The 17,860-nt window shown below is 39.4% G+C and overlaps 1 protein-coding gene across 3 annotated transcripts in view; it reads right to left on the bottom strand.

Moving 5' to 3' along the window:
- Nucleotides 1-17,860, bottom strand: part of LOC113174199 (spectrin beta chain, non-erythrocytic 4) — a 61,959-nt gene that overhangs the window by 18,676 nt on the left and 25,423 nt on the right. Inside the window, exons 23-25 of one of the 3 annotated variants that reach the window (XM_026377995.1) lie at nucleotides 16,464-16,666; nucleotides 15,573-15,663; nucleotides 10,453-10,599 (exon numbers count right to left, since the gene is read on the bottom strand). In XM_026377995.1, coding sequence (XP_026233780.1) covers nucleotides 10,453-10,599; nucleotides 15,573-15,663; nucleotides 16,464-16,666 — 441 coding nt within the window. Of the gene's footprint in view, nucleotides 1-10,452; nucleotides 10,600-11,728; nucleotides 11,934-15,572; nucleotides 15,664-16,463; nucleotides 16,667-17,860 lie in introns of those variants that run through there. The other 2 variants (XM_026377986.1, XM_026377979.1) reach the window with 2 other exon arrangements.

Genomic DNA, 17,860 nt, shown 5'->3' on the forward strand with positions numbered 1-17,860 from the left:
ATATTTAGTCAGATATTTCAAAATATGTTATATTTATTACAAAATATTATATGTATATTTACAAAAATATCTGAATTATCTTTTGTAATACATTACTTTTTACTGTTAAAGAATATGTTTCAAAATATAAGAACATTTTCTTATCATGAGATACTGTTTCATACACAGAAACCACATTATACATATACAGTGCCATGAAAAAGTAAGTGAACTCTTTGCAATTTGTTTAATAAATTATTCATGAAATGTGATTTGATCTTCACAAAAATAAACAAACACTATATTTCTAAACCACAATAGTTCACATCATTATTGAAGACACCCATTCAATATATAAACTGATGGTGAAACATTTTAAACCACCTTTGGCATCAATAACCTTAAAGCAAGCACTTCCTGGATCTGTGGATTAGACTCACAGGAACTGTGGACCATTCTTTATCTATTTTCTCTTCCATGATGAGAAGCGGCCCCAAATCATGAATCTCCCTCCACCATACTTTGGGATGATGTTTTCTCATATGTGGTTCTCTGTTTACCATAAGTAGTGCCGAGTGGACCTGACATTTGTACTTTAGTAGTAGACAGTACTTTACAATTATATTAGGAAAAATATGGTACAATATGAGATCTTTATTTATAAAAAATACTGAATCTAAATTCTGTAAAATACTAAATATGTTGCACAAATGACAAGACAAATTTCCTACAGTAAATGAAGGCTGATACTACAGCCGCCTCAGCGAAGTGAATAAAATAAGTCCAAGATGATGTTTTCCTTAAAAACAGTCCAGCTGTACCTTATACCACACTACACCACTCACTGTCCTGAGGGCGTTACGTCAGCTTTCATTCTGATGTGGCGTTTCTCCAGCTGCTGATGCACACCATCCTCTGCAGCGAGTGGGAGGGCTGCGTGGGCTCGAGCAGCTTCACCCACAGGCACAGAGCTGCTACTCCAGACCCACATATACTCAGTCTGCAGTTGAAAGCGGGGTACATATTCCACTGCCCATACAAACAATATCTGCAGAGATTCCACAGCAAACAGGAAAATCCATGTTCAACACTTAACAGCAATATTGTTCCTGTCAGTGCTACATGACTGACAACAACAGAAGACCGATTCAGTAAGCCTGTGAAAACAGTTGTGTAATGTCTTCTGCTGTCATCTTGGCTGTAGGCAGATATTTTAATCACTCCGTTACAAGCTGGTGGTGTGGAGTTAAATGAAACTGGCATTTACCATGCATGTTCAGCCTAATGAAGATGCCACTAAGTTGTGTTAATTAAAGGGAATTATAGACTCAACTGTTTTTAGATCTTGACCCATGACAGGACTAAAAGACAAAGTTTCTCATCTCAGATTTTGCTGCATTGATTTTGGCCACGTTCCTTTAGCAGGTTTTCTGTAGTTTACATAGCTGGACTCCCAGTTTAACATGATCAGTAACAAGAGTACTGTATTTCACTAAAAGACTGGATTTGAGGTATCTTTCTTTGTAAGGACTCTTGACGGGACACTGATGGTAACAGTAACAGATGGGCTGTCCTCATTCTGCTGTCTGGTCTGTATATCACATCAGACATCTGCTCCTGACTGTCACTACTGACACTCTGCTGGTCGGTGTATCTGTCACGCTCAGGCCACTGCAGCTATTGTGTCAATATTTACTCTGCATGTGAAAAATGTGTTCATCCAACAAAATGGCAACAATTGCTCTGCACATTTCCCCTTATAGCTTTCAGTTTTGAAGGGAATAATTGGTGATATTTTTCAGTTTGCTGATTTTTACTATGTACATCTGAGTTTGTGTGTTTACACTAGAAAAGTGTCCAAATTGCTGGTAAAGTCAGAATGGTAAAGAACAGAATAAAATAAATCAGTTGTCTGAAGTGTTTTGGAGATGATGAAAGTGCAAGAGAAGATATTTTTTAAAGATTTACATGCAGAGAAAGTTGTGGAATGATTCTGTTTTTACAGAGTTTTGAAGATTGGGAGTGAGGCTGCTGAGCGTGCCAAGGTGGGTAGCTTGTTCCACCATCACAGACCCACTGACCTGAAAAGTTTAGCCTGGGATCTTTTGACATGAGGTCCAGGTTCACTGGAAGCTGACTGCACTTCTGAATTATATGATCTTCAATAAAGATCTGTCCTATTGACTTATTGACTTTATTAGGTACATCTGCACAACCTAATACAGCAACTTTGCCATGAATCCTACTTTTACCCACATGTAAAACGTAGTAGAGTAGAGGTTAGAGAGATATGCACTTAATGCACACGTGCACACACAGAGATGCCTAGCTAGAGGCGGAGATGGCCGCTGTTACCTAAAAAGTGCCCTCCTCTCCTTCTCTGTGCTCATGTAAAAGCATCACTTTGACTGCAGAAAGAGAAAAACTGAACTTTTTGTTGTTGTTTAAATTTGAGTGCATTAAAAAGCTTAGAGTGCTCCAGGATTTGGAAGGAATAGCAAACAACATTGATGTACTTCACTCTCTAATTGGATATAAACTTTATGTAGGCAAAGTTTTAAAACAATAACTAACATTTAGAAAGTTAAATACCAAATCAAACAGCTGAGAGTGTCTTAAAATGAAGCAAATACATTTAGGTTTTAACTTCTCCAGTCTGCATGAAGGCCACTCAGCGTGGAGCTCTCTTCAGGAGTCTTAACAGCAGGGAAGCTACTGCATAGTATCACTGTGAGACATATTGAGGTCAGAATCAGCAGGTACAGACAGACACACATGCAGGAGTAAATAAAAAAATAGGAACAGGAGTAATAATGAACCAAGTTGCCAAATATAATGTAACACAATATGAAATGTGTTCAGTCTTCAGCTTTCTGTGGGTGGATTAACAGCTCACTGCTGTGTCACTGTTACTGACTTTTTATTATAAACATCTCAATACAGAAACTTCTGTGTCAGTAATACGTGTTTAAACAGGTTCAATTGTACTGGAATGTCAGAGTAACTAAATAAAAATAATTATTTAAAGAAACAAAAAGGTTTCTGTCTGTGCTTTCTCTGACACTTTCTTTTAGCAAGTGTGCTCCACTGATGTTCTCCTAGCACATACACTCCCTCCTACACACACACACCCTCATTCACATACACCCACACTTGTCTCATACTGCAGAGTCAGCACCAAACTATGGGTCAAAGCTTCATGCACACTGGGCTTTGTGTGTCAGCCAGTCTCACATGTGCACTGATGTGCATACATAATTTAGTAAAAATGAAAACGAGTGCACCCTGGTATCTTTACCAAAGTATTTCTGGTTAATTATTGTTATGCATTTATTTTGTAATTTATTTTGTAATTCAATATGAACTATTCCAACTCTGGTCTAGAGTGAAATTTATCACAACAGGATAAATACTGTTGCTTACCTAATGCCATATGCCCAGCACATCTTTTGTTTCATTGTGGCATCTCCTTGATATGAAAGTTATGAGCAATACATATTTCCTTATTGGCTTCATTGTGCTTCATTATGTTTTACAGCTCACCTGTCCTTGGGTGTACGACTGCTGTGCAGCATAGTATGAATGCAAAGTATGAATAAATAATTAGATGTCCTAGATTTCATAATTTAACATGCTAAAACTAAGATTAGTTCAAGATTTGAAAGCTGCAATATGCAACATAAGCTAGTGCTAGTATGATGGTCCAGCTCCACCCAGCCCTCCCTCTTCCTGTTCTGCTGCGCTCGGCTGCCCTCCACAACGCTCTGCTCAGCACTTCGGGTAGCGTCATTATAAAGTTACAATAAATGAGAATGCTCCATAACCTACTAATCAAGCAAGAAGCGTAGAAGAGTGAGCCTTGATCAAAAACTTGAAGTGAAAGTCTCAGTGTTGTTCAGTGACAAGAGGTTTAAAATTTTAATTAAAGTAGCCGAGTTAAGCCCGACAAAGTCAAACTTAAGCTGTGCTAAGAAGAATAATGTGTTAATGAAGACAATTCATTATCAAACATAAAGGGAGAGAGTGGACAGGAATGTGACGCCCCCTGGGATTAGACAAACAACTGCATGGGGAAGAACGTGTTTTCACTGCACACGCCACATAATCACACAAACACAAACTGGTGCAACTGAAGCAAACTACCTGTAGGAGCCAGCAGCTTCTATTCAGTCAAATCATAGCTGTTACTTTACAGACGTTACGAAATGACGAGACATATCTTTCCACAACACAATTACTAAAAGCGTGCAGATTCTTGACTCATAGACTTTAACTCTGAAATAAAAAAACTCGGGTTCTATGTTGAGTTGGAAACAAGAAACCTGCACAAGTGGTTCCATAAGAAGTCAGAGTATAAAGAATGAAAGTAATTGTTGTTTTTTGAGTGTTTATTATTACTCTGGTCATTAATTTATTCAAAGCTTTGAGATGTTAGCCAAGTATTGTATGTTCAGATTTGATTATCTGGTCTAAGGAAGCCCAGTCATCCTGCAGCATCAGAGCAGTACGTATTGATTAAACATTGCATTACACATTCAGAACACTGCAAACCTCAGCTTATTAGAGTTGGCCCCCCTACACTACTCCACATTATCAACTATTATTATAGGCTCTGCCTCAACAGTCTGAAGCAGCTTTCTGTGCACATTTGGTCTAAGCCTTACATCACTTCCTGCTAAATGTTGATGTGTTTCCTGTTCTCTGACTAAAGTGGAGAGGACTAAGATTGAGCGAGCACGAGGAGGGGAGAGGAGGGGAAGGAGGAATGACCTTCACACTTGAGCTGTAAGAAGAGAGCAGGAAAGACAAGGAGAAATGAGAGGGGATTGGACAGCTGTTGCCTGGCAACCGCCACATCCACAGGAAAGAGGAGACACGTCGCTCCAGCTACTGCCAGATGTCTGACGTCACCACAGATGGACACAGCACACATGATGCAACATAATCACCCAGAAACCGTGTCCTCATCTGGCGTGTTCCTCATCTCACACACTCACCAACACGCTGAGGGAGGAGAACTGTTTTATTCTTGATGTCCTTTTATTCCTCCATATAATTACATCCCCATCACAAATGTGTGAACACACAACTGACAAGCACAGATGCACTTGATGGTGTTTAGCTCAAGTGCACACAGTTTACTAATACTAAGAAGCAAGTGACCTTGGGACCATAATAGTTGCAATATTCTTAGAAATCTTTTACCTCTTTTAGCTAAAGAACATGTGACTTTTACAGATTGGTTTTCAAATATATGATACAAGGATTATTATCTTATCTGCTTCCAGAGTTTTAAACTTCTGCTAAACATGACAAATTGTTCTACACCCTGTACTGTAACATCTCTCTTTTTGGACACAGTGCAACAACAAATAGCTCGACATAAACATTTGTCCAGTCTGCAGGTTGCTATCACCTAATTTTCACAAATCAATCCAAGGGTTCCACGTCTGACTCTCATAACAGCACAAACATAAAGTCATAAATCACTTGTTTTAGACTGATTAGCACCAGCTGTTCTTATGCACATCCACAAGATTTGATCATTATCATGATGATATAAGGCAGCATGTTCCTCTTCATTTGTGGCAACGTTTCGTTCACAAAAATGTCAAATGAGAGTAAAAATCTAGATTTTCAAAGAACTTAACATAAGAACAATTAGAAAATGTTAATAGTACATCTGTCAGGGAGGTGTCATCAGATCACTTCTGTTCAAGTAGGAAAAGCTCAGGCTGTAAATGCTAAAAAAGAATTTTCCCATTTAACTACTCAAATGTAGAAGCTGTTACACTAAAATATGCCAATAAAACTTCTGAAATCTTATAAACTGTCAAACCATGATGATGACAATATGCTGAACATAATACTTTAAAGCATTATGTTTATGGCCTAAGCTGTACGCTTTAATTACTGTAAAACCATTTCTGTATCGCTCTTAAACTCCAAATTAATTTAGCTAAAGCTGCTGTAATTCTATCTTCCCCCTGTGAAGAAGGACTGTTCATGACAGGTGTAACAGGTCTGGACCATTTGTGAATTCTATACAAGAAAACTGATGAATGCAACAATTTCTCTCTAATTTCTTGTAAGTTAAGAACAGACATGTTCACACCAGAGGTTCCTGCTGAGTTATTTTTTCAGTCTTCAAAAGCAGAAAATATTCCTTTGTCTTTCCGTTGTCTTGTTTCAGTTATTTTGGTTCCACAGTAAACAATCAATAGTTTGAACATGAAAACAAATGCGCACCCTGGTATTGACAAACTCTGGTGTTTGGTAGCTGGGTCTTTGGTTAGCTAGAGTCTCAGGAGAGCTGGACCCTGGGTTTAAGAGGCTGCTGATGAGGAAAAGGGGGAGGCAAACACTTTTAAAAGTCCTTGATGTAAATTATGCTTTCACCGAGAAGCAAGAAATGGAGAATAGCTAACTAGTAAAAATATACGTGCCTGTGTAGCTACCAATGATTCTCTGGCATATTTAAAGATGAACAGACCAGGTACCTTGTTTGTGCAGTTATTGAGTTCCTCTCTAAAAGCTTGTGTGTTGTTTCCTGTGTATCTGTTATACAGGTACATATGTACTCACAGATGGCTGATGATACCCTAAAAACAGGCAGTGTGGCTCACAGAGTCCTTCACAGCAGAGAGGGTTTCTTACCCGATTATATAAATAGACTGGAGAATCTCATAGGACATAAATAGAAAGACACAACCAGGACACAAAATATAGTGTTTGAACAGGACGTACTCTAAAATAACCCTAATTTACTTCAGGAGTTACTTAACACAAACTCCCACTCTGTGATTTTGTTGATGCTTTGTACAAATCCAGTTCATATTAGGACCTCGGCTACAGCCCCGTGCAAAAGGACACAACCATCTTTCTAACACTAGTCAGCAATGTGTACAAATTCTCGTGAGTGCTGCCATGAGAAAATGCCAAATCCTACCAATGTTATCTTGCAAAAAACTGTAAGTTGCTAAGCGACGGCCACGGAGCAGGCGTATTGGGTGAACATGGCTACCACATACGACTTCGGAAGCGAAACTCTGTCTATCTGCCAACAGCTCGACAGCCTGGTGTGACTACAGTCTGCTACTGAAGAGCACGAGCTGGGACCACTAGAGCTGGACACACACCAATACACGTTTGTACTTCTGTACTTATGAGCCCATTGGTAAAATATAATCCCTAACCTATCCAGCACCTAATTCTAATTTTAACATGGACAATGAAAAAACTGATTACTGACCAGCTCCCTCAAGAAATGATGAGGGAGAGTCTCCCGCTGTCTTATATTAAATTATTCTTATTCTTTACAGTCAGTCATCTACCTGCATAGAGATGTGGAGAAGTACTCATTGAACACTCAGGGTGAGACACCTTTGCTTCTGGAGGACTGGCCTCCTTCCACCTGGTTTTCTAATGTCCAGCCTGTCTGAGAAAGGAAGTGGAACTGAACTCGCATTTCGGAAATAATGTTTAAATAATGTTTGTTTGTAATATTCTTGGTTTATACTGTCACTGTAAATGATACAAGCAGCAGAGGAGAAATACTGCAGAGCTTCTGTATTCACTGTGAAGACAGAAATAGTGACATTTTAAGTCAGATGTTCACTGTTCACTAAAATAAAATTTGTAAAATAAAAAAGATGGAAACCCATTAAAAGGTGAGAATATGTTAAGATTTCAGTAATGTTTGACTAGTGTGAATGTGACAAGTGTTGTGTGTTATTCGTTTTCACTGTCAGCCAAATTACAACCTTTCATCTGAAGATGAAAACAAAGAAATGCACTTAGCAGTATTGTGATACTTCAGCTTGTGGGCGTAAAAACTACAATGGACTCCTTTATACATCAAAACGACATCTGATATTTCTGAAGGTGTGCAGAACTCTTACAGAAAACATTGTGAGACGACCAAAGTAAGTAAATTAAAATCGCTGTAACCGTGTAAATCGAAATTAGAAATTCATTGTTTTTGTCTATTTTCATACAATTTCATACAATCACATTTAATCTCCACACGACCTATGAATCTATAATAGAAACATTGGTGCTCTCAGGTGGACGAGTGCTGCTTAATCTACATCTTATCACTGTAGTTGTGCGTCACTGCAGTCAGCTGATTTCTACACATTACACACAATACTTCACTGTAGCTGGTTTACTTTAAACTTACTAAGATCATTTTATCAGAAAATATCCAATAACGGCTGTTTTATTGTGAAAAATTAATTATTTGTGGTTGTGCAAACAATGCTTGTCCTCATATATGTTAATAACTAGTAATAATAATTATTTTTATTCCAAATCATTATAGGACGGATGGTTGTTGATCTACACTAAACACATTCTTTGTGGTCTACTGCATCAAGTTCAACCTTAAACATGAACATTTAAAGGCTTAGGCTACTTATATGTATTTACTGTTGAGCTGGTCAGAATGTACCCTACCCATTGACTCCCCAAACAAAATAATAACTAGTTATTACTAATTATTCTTACGATTATTAATTGTTTGGTCTTAAAAACACAAAACAGTTGAAATCACACACTGCAAAAAGCAATCACAAGGTTTCTTTTTAAACATATTTAGTTTACTATAATTTAGAACATTCAACTGCAAATACTCTGATTTAAGAAGCTGTAAACATCAAAGCGAGGTGAGTTTTTGTTTGATAAAAGTCTATTCAACTACAAAAATAGCTGCTTATTAATGTTGTGTCTTTAAACTAATCATTTCACTTCTGTTCTCAACCATGTCAAAGATCATCATGCAGTGCAGTATGTGTACACATAACACAGTGTTGTGCCTTGGCTCTGTTCACTCTGTTCCCACCGGGGGAGTTTGGTTTCAGCCCTGCCCAGAATGAGACTGCAGAAGACTGAGCCATTATGCCACAGTCAAATCTACTGTGTGCACCACCACAGTAACAGTATGATGAGAGTTTCTGGTTTAGTGATAATGAATGTTTCAATTAGTAGCATAATGTCAGTGAAAGCTTTATGATAATAAACGTAGTGTCAGTGTGGTGTCTAAGGAGTTCTTTGACTTTCTTTAGAACAGATGTATGGATAAGACTTGTTTATACCACACAACCTATCAGATAGAACTGCAGCATGCAAGCTAAACTGTCACAGATTTGGTTTTCTACAACAGCCCATATGGGTCCATCCGCGTCCATGTGTCCTGTCAAAACTCAGCTGCTCACTATTACTCAGAGTACTCTGAAGGGCCATCACACAATATCTAAATTTGCACTCGTATCAGGCAGCAGGAGTGAGACTACTGAATCCTGCCCACTAACTGTGAAACACCATCAGCAGGTCTGAAGGATAGTCACAGGCAGAGCTTAGCTTTAAAATGAAGAAAAGATGTAGCCTACAAGTCCTGCCAGCCAGGACAAATCTGAACTTATCTAATTGTAGACACAAAATTCTCGATTATTAACTTCTCAAAAAAGCCGTTTGTGTTCTTAACGTTTAATAGATAGGGAGCAAACTAGTAACTAGCAACATCTAACACCATCTGTAGCTCAATTATCACCTTCACTGTCTCTCACAGGCCAAACACAGCCACACACACAGAACACTCAGAGTAACTTCAGTTTAAAATAGGAACAAAAATCAGTAACGAAACAGAGACAGCCTGAGGAAATGTGGCACTGAAGTACAGCTCCACTGACCAGTAAAGATTTCAGACATCCATATTCACGTCACAGCAGCCAGTTGGAGGTGTGAATACAACAGTCCAAAGTCAACCCAGTGAAACCCGGGCGTGCAGCTGGGGAAGCACTGGCTAACCCTATTACGTCTGTGTCGACTGCAGCTCTAGACGCGAGGCTGATGTGCTGTATAAATCCCCTTAATATGAAACAGATCCTATCAGGACACAGAGCAGCGGAGGTTACAGCGTTCCCTTTTCTATATAAAACCCCTCCGTCATTTTTTTCGTCCTTTGCCACAGGCTGTGTTACACTTTGTCCCTTTAGAGTTTATAATAAGGACTAACTGCTGAATATAAAATAAGTTGTGAGGAACTCAAACGCTGCAACTTAATGATGTCTAAGCTCTCTTTACATTGTTTTCTGTTGCTAACCATTAGCACAGTACGCTAGCTCCTATTGACTGTACAGTAGCAACATTATTAAGACATTCAAGTGCTTTTTAAAGTGTAGACCCAGTTGAAAATAGATTAAGATTCTTTCTTACTTATTGATGGTGGACAAAACTGTGTAAACACTTGATGGGTATACTTAACCTCAGACACTCATAAATGCAAATCTACTATAATGTGTTTCATACCAGCCACCTGGTATTCAGCACTTTAATACTGTTTGCAACAAACAGCATTTCCCATCTCAAGAAGCCAAAGGTCCTAAAACTGAGTCAACAGCAGAATGACCCTGTTTCAAGCCAGAGAAGAAACACACCATCTCAACAACAAGAAACTCGACCAGCAGCACTCACCTTTTCAATTTTGTCCAGCCATTCTTTGTTCTGGTCCAACTCGGCCATGAAGGCCTGGTGCTTCAGCCATTTCTTATGAAGCTTCTGGGTCTCGTCTCGACTGCTGTCCCTCGCCATCAGCATCTTCTCACACACCCAGTCACCCAGCTGGGCGAGAGAGCCAGGGAGAGAATAAAAGAGAGAGAGAGAGGTTTCAATATCGGACAAGTATAATTACTGTAAAGAACTATTGGTGTTGTATGGACCTATAGGTACCTGCACTCTGAGAATTCTCTAATAAATATGAAAATGTTTAAATATTAACATGTTTTTCCCACGTTTGTAAGTTTGATGATCAACTTTTCAGCTGTTCCATAGTTTTTCCAGTGGGATGTACGACATAGAAGTGGCAAAGGATTGTATTACGACACATAGCAGTTTCCCTGTTTGCTATTTACAGGATTTTAAAGAAAATATACAAGGAAAAAATCCAGAAAGCACCAATTTTTTCTGTTTTGAACTCTTCACCAATTAATTTGTTTTAGATCCAGAAGTAGATTTGACACGTCACATAAAAATGTCTTTGCTTTACAATAATACTGCGGAAATACATATCTACTTTATACTTGAATCAATTAGGAAGGAAAATGTGAAGATAGGTGGAATTCAGCTAAAATGTTCTTATATTATATACTAAGGGATTAAAAAGTAGATGCATGCTGAAATTGTGTCCATTTCATAAGAGAAACTAGTTTAACTACAAATTCAAATGATCATAATTCACACATGTAAAGTTTTCATTAGCTTCTATAATGTGAAAAAGTTATAATAAAAAGGTAAGATAAAGTGTATAGATAAACACACAAGCATGTGCTGTATACTTTGGGAAATACAAGGTCAAACACGCAGACATGAATATTTAATGACGCACAGTAGGCACATGTAGGCAGACACACATGTAGCAACAAGCATGGCGGCAGGAATTCACATGTACACACAACAGATCAGTGCCCACAGCATCAACACCTACACAGTAAACAGCCCCCCAACACAGACACACCTCCACTCTGAATCAAAGGGTAAAATCTGCAAATTTTGTTCAAGACGACAGTGTCAGTGTGAGGCAAACACTGAGGAGCCACCTCACGCCTGCTCTGCCAGCATCACCAACATATTCAGGTCAGCATCAGCACACTCATCTGTCCATCCGCAACATCCTCACACCTGCACACAGCATTTTCACCTGCACATACACCCTTCTTTCCTAACCCTTCTGCACAGCGAATAACTCGTTTACCGACGGCGTTTAACAGGAAGAGCCCACACAGTTGTGGCAGCTGCAGGCAGCCGCTGGTATCTGCATCCTCGCTGTTCTGCCGTCACACACATGCAAAGGCGCTTTTCACCGCAGAGCCAGGTGGAAACAGAGAAGAGGAAGGAATGGAACAGAAAGAGATGTGCCTTCTGGAGAGTGAAACACAATCCAGTGAAGCAAAAGGTTCGCTGAGTGGAAAACCCCAGGCAGGAGGGTAAATAACAACAATACTGGAGGCTGAAGAGACAGACTGGAGACTGAGTCTGCGCTCCCCTCGCTCCTCTCTCTCCTTGCTGTGGTGCCGAGCAGGCGCTGTATGGACAACTCTGAGAGAGAGGTGGGGTGGGGGTGGATCTGTAATGAGCGAGAGAGCTAGAATGAGGATGACTGAGAGGAGGAGAAGAAGGAGCAAAAAATCCTCTTCGCCTAAAACAATAAAATGGCAGGAAGCCAAGCCGGTGCATGGGCACCCCTCCCCTGCCTCACACCTTCAGCAAGCAGGCGTGTGAGCGAGCGGATTGGTTGGAAGAGAGATGGAGCAGATGAGGAGGAGAGGAGAGGGAGGAGTGAAACACTGGGAATGGGATTTTGGCGGTGGTGGTGGGGGGTGCAGGCAGCGCCTCCAGCCTCACCGGTCATGGCTAATGATGCTGAGCTGACGGAGGCAGAGGGGGAAGGTGGGCTTTAAATGGTGTCAAAGCAGGAGGATGAATGAGTGTGAGGGGAAGGAAACACTGAAAAACAGAACAAGAGTTTTTTTTTTCAGCTTTAATAGATTGAATCACGGTGGTCTCCGCTAACGGCCATGCTCACGTTCCTCTAAAGCTGCTTTTGTTTTATATTCTTCCCATTCTGCACTACATACAACACCCTACTCTGCCATCTCTCTCCTCCTTTCTGCAGCAGTCCCAGGCAGCTGTACGCTCTGTCTCCAGTTTGCCTGACTGTGCTGCAGTGGTAAAGCAAAGAGAGAGAGAGAGAGAGAGAGAGAGGTTTGGACAGTAGAATAGAAACAGAAACAAAAATGTAGTGCTGATACAGGGAAGTGAAGGCCAGGTAGTAGTGGACTGGACAGAGCACTGATTTATTTGAATGAGGTATTTGTAGTTTAACAGATTTACTACCCCTCTTTTCTTTAAGGGGCTTGGGTTGAATGTCATTCTGATGTTATGACTTAAAAAGCCATCAGCACACATAATTACATGTGGTGCAGACTGTGCACATGCTGGCTAATAAGACTATGCATACAGAGTGTGTGCAAACTGACACGTAAGCGAACACGTGCATGAATACACAGACTCACATACACACAGGTCTCATAACTGCAGAGGTCACGCAGGGTCACAGTCAGATGTCCCCCATGAGATTGTAAATAAATTGAATGAGGGTAGAAGAGGAGGAGGCAGGGACCGTTTATTGCGGGCTAGAGGGGAGACGAAGAGAATGAATGAGGATGAATGGGTGGAAGGAGAAGGAGAATTATGGCGTATGACGTAAGAAGGGAAGTCACGTCATCAGAGTTCATCATCACAATGATCTCTCAGATTTAGTCTAACAATACACATCTAACCAAACCAAACCAACTATATCTATGCCATTATATAGCAATTTGTGGACAGAAAATAATTTGTATGTTGAAGTAACATACAAATGACTGCGCAGTAAGCTAAAAATGACAAAGATCAAAATTGGAGAACAACCTACAGTTTCTAAATATCAAGGTCACTGCTTAGTCCTACTTGAAATGATCTAAACAGGAGCATATTTCAGTAGTTCCATATATTTTGAAGCAGAGTATAAAAAACTTAAATGAAATATTTGAAAAAGAACACTGATTAAAATTACAGGACACTTTCAGATACCTCCCAGTTATTGATGTTAATTTAGCACCTGGTGCTAATTTCCTTAATTATGTGACAAACTCTATTTTACTGGCATCTAAATTTTCCAGTTTTCACTGATTTTGCAAGATAGTGAGCCGTTTTAAAGTGACTGTTGTCCAGATGAAAGCCGTAGGAATGACCCTATTAGCCATAGCAAGAGAAGTTGGTCGTTCCAAATCTGTGATTTCTAGAATATTGCATCTTTGTTCACCAGTTCAGTGCTGATTCACCCCAAGATGCAAATCTCTGGTACACTTCACCCTCAACAACAGAAAGGCCAGGCCGTAGTTCACAAAACAATATTAGTTCACTATAGATACTGTATGACCAAGAAGATGAAACTTTACATTTACTATATTGTACAGAGACAGTGTGTGTAACATCCAGCTTTTGCACACTTGCTCTTTTCCTGAACGGCACAGAGGTGAGTGCGGGTAACAGGGTGAACTACTACTCCCCGGGCGCTGTAGCTGCCCACTGCTTCCCCCAGGGGGATGGGTTAAATGCAGAGGACAAATTTCATCTGTAACATGTAAAATGTGACAAATGACAAATAAAGGTGTTTCTTCTTCTCTCTTCTTCTTCTTTATTGTTTTTTGTTGTTAAGTTTTTATAAATTTTGTCAAAGACATTAAAAACAACAATGACAGGCTATCTTCACATTATAGGTCTGCCTCTCTAAAACTCACTGTAAAGTGCTTAAAAAAATAATATTAAAACTGAAACAATTACAGTTCAGCATCATTGACTGTACAAAAACAACATGTTGTACAGTAGATGTAAATAACAAACACTTCATTTAGGCAAATCAGTGGTTTAGATGAGTCTCACAAAGAATTTATGTTTACTTGATCACGGCTCTACCACAGCTTTCACATTTCTTTGTGTCAGGACATTTAAGTGATTTCATGCATCTTAAAATAATCCTGGAAACCATACCAACCCTTACAACTGAGAATACACTCTGACACATGGTATTTAAGCTCTACCCACCAACACACACAGGTTTAGACTCAAAAGAATTATTAAACAAGATTATTCCTACAACATTAACCCAGAATGTTCTGAACACTGTCCATTCCTGTAGGGATGCAGGGATGTTCGGTAACTGAACACTTGCACTTTGATGCCATCTACTGTACTGTATGGAGTAAAAGGTTATACTTTTAAAGGAGCAGCTGCATCTATGGGATGTATTACTACTATTACTACAACTACTGTAACTCTGCCAACATCTTTAAATAAGTCCTAACATATCTTTATGAACTAATCTGTAAATGTGATCATTTTGTATACTGTATATTGCTGAGTGTACAAATATACATAAGGATGATGAACACACTCGGCCAGCTCAGGTTTTACAGACTGATGCAGTGTCACTCACCCACTTTAAATAACACACACACACACGCCATTGGAGGAGGACTCATGCATACTGTATTTTAGACACATATCACATGAGTAGACCGACACATATACTGTACATGCACATGCACACTTGTGTACACGCTGAGATACACTCTTCTCTCCTTTGAATTAGTGATGAAGAGCTGTGCTGCTGAATTATTCATGTAAGCCAAAGAGAGAAAGTTGCTGAAACAAGGCTTTGGCCCAGAAAGAAGCCTGTGACTGTGCAGGTTGATTGAGCCAAAACTGCAGCAGTGAGCAGAGATGACCGACCCCAAATAGACACGCATGAGGTGTGGATCACAACAACAATAGCTTACAACAAACAGACTAATGTATACGAGTTTTATCTCTGATGCAGTAAAATAGGTTCTAAAACAGTTCTCTGATCCTCCACTGTCACTACTTAGAACAAAAACCAAAAACAGATCATCATTCATGTGAAATGCTCTTATATCTATTTAATTCACCTCGTCATCAGTCCATCGTATGTACAAAGGTATTCAACCAGTAAAACCTGTCTTTTGGTTTCTTACCTCATGACAGTCCTGGAGAAACCTCTGAAGCTCCCACTGGTCGTTCAGTCTTTCCAGCCACTGCTGGGCCAGCTCTCTGTTCTGGTTTCCCCTGAGAGAGTAGAAAACTGAATTTTTAGTTTCACATTACAATAATAAAAAAACAATTATAACCCTATTTAGGAATTTGGAGTTTGAATCTTTCACAGACAGACAGACAGACAGATATTTATTTAAATTCTGGTGTTGCAGTAGCCATTAGACAGAGAAACGTACATACACAAGATATATGAAGAGAAATATACGTCCACAGAGTAATTCATGTAAATTAAATCTAAAAAACCATATGGCTGACCATATTACTGTGAGAACACATATACAAAAAACCCTACCCCCACTCAATACACACACACACACACACACACACACACACACACATACACACCTCAGCTATCACACAGATTTCATGGTGAGGTGTCAGTTCTGAACTCAACAGACGAGGCTCTGTTCTCTGTTTTTTGTTCCATTCAAACTTGTGAGTCCCTTCACTTCAGACTGTTCAGCTGTTATTATTCTTTTTATTACTGTTGTGCTGGGTTTCTATAGCTGCTGTATAATCAGCGTAAAGTAAAATGCACACTCAGGACTGCGCTTGGTGCCGCACTTCAAGTTGAACTGAACCAAATTCAGTGCATTGACACAGGAGTTTTACCTTAACTGGAAATATCTACAGTAATACTACTTAACACCTGAGCATAAATTATGCTTCATTGTTACATCCAGCATTAAAATAGACTTAAGCATAAAAAAACGTCATAAAAAAAGAGGTCTTCTTTGTCAAGTTTTTGGCCTTAACTTAATCTAGGCTTTAATCTGAGTTGTCTCATTTTATTTTATGTATGTATTTGCAACCTGTTGGCGAGAGTGTCGATGCGCTCCCTGATGCGTTCAGAGTAGATGTTGTTCTGGCTGATCAGACTCTCTCCAGCCTCGATCACAGCTTTGATCCGGTGCAGGTTTAGTTCCATGGTGGTGGTGAAGTCCTTATGTTTTTTTATGGCAGCTTCGACTGTTTCCACTGTGGTGGGCAGCTCCACGTGAGCGAGGGCCGACTCCTGGAGGATGAAGAGCAGAGCAGCGAGGTGATTTCACAAATCAAGAACAAAAAGAGGTAAAAAAGTCCAAAATACATAGAAAGATCAGGAGAATGGACACGATTATCTTTAGGTTCGGTCTGCTCCACTTCCACTAACTTCAACGATACTAAAAACAATCACTTTTTGATTCTGACCATGTGAAGCAGCAATCTGAAACAAAACTACTCAAACAAACAAACAAACCATGATAAATAGAAAAAGCCTCTGGATACAGAACATACATTTAATTTTAGACAGAAACAACAGGGAGAGGCAGAGCGAGATCTACGGCCTGGAATGTATTTGATACTTATTAAAGAAGAAATGCTTTTCTCTCTAAATCTACCCCCAGGCTAATAAGCAGAGACACAGATTCAAGCTAACACAAAGGCTAACATACACACTCACACACATACACACAGGAGGCAGGGTCAGTTCAGCCTGTGACATTTCAGACTAGACAAACAGACCTTTGTGCATTTCATTGTGGTTGTTGTCTGTAAACCTAAAAATACTTACAATACACTTAAGGGATATGTTCATACATTAAAAACAAAATGAATAATTATTATTCAGCTAATATAAAAGTACTGACAATGTCTAAATCTAGTTTAAAAGATACAGAAAGATTCTACAAGTTCTTGCTTTCTGTAATTTCTGTCTGTGTGGATCGATCCTTTAATTCTCTAGCTTGTAATCATACAGTAATGTGAAGAAGAGATAGGTCATTATTTTAAAAACTGCATTTAAATTACTTTGCTGATCCATTAAAACCTTTCTTATGTCATGAGACTGAAACACAATATTTGCTTGTACAACAGAAACCTATGAATCATGGACAGAAACATCCAATACCAATCAACAATGATTTACACAAGCCTAAAATAACATCATAATGGGCACTGTTACTGTAACACACATACACACACACACACACACACAGATTTGACAGGACAGCAGCCAACAATTCCTCTTCCTACACTTAATCATGAAGTCACATTGTAGATCTAGAGTTACTAGAAGCTGCTGCCTCATCAGCTTTTGCTCTAATATCACATAACACATAGACAGTCTGCAGAAAGACACCTGCTGACCACACACACACACACACACACACACACACACACACACACACACACACACACTTCTTTTCTCTCAGCATAGCCAGCCAAC

Source organism: Anabas testudineus, chromosome 13 (assembly GCF_900324465.2).
Source record: "Anabas testudineus chromosome 13, fAnaTes1.2, whole genome shotgun sequence".
Lineage (NCBI taxonomy): Eukaryota > Metazoa > Chordata > Actinopteri > Anabantiformes > Anabantidae > Anabas > Anabas testudineus.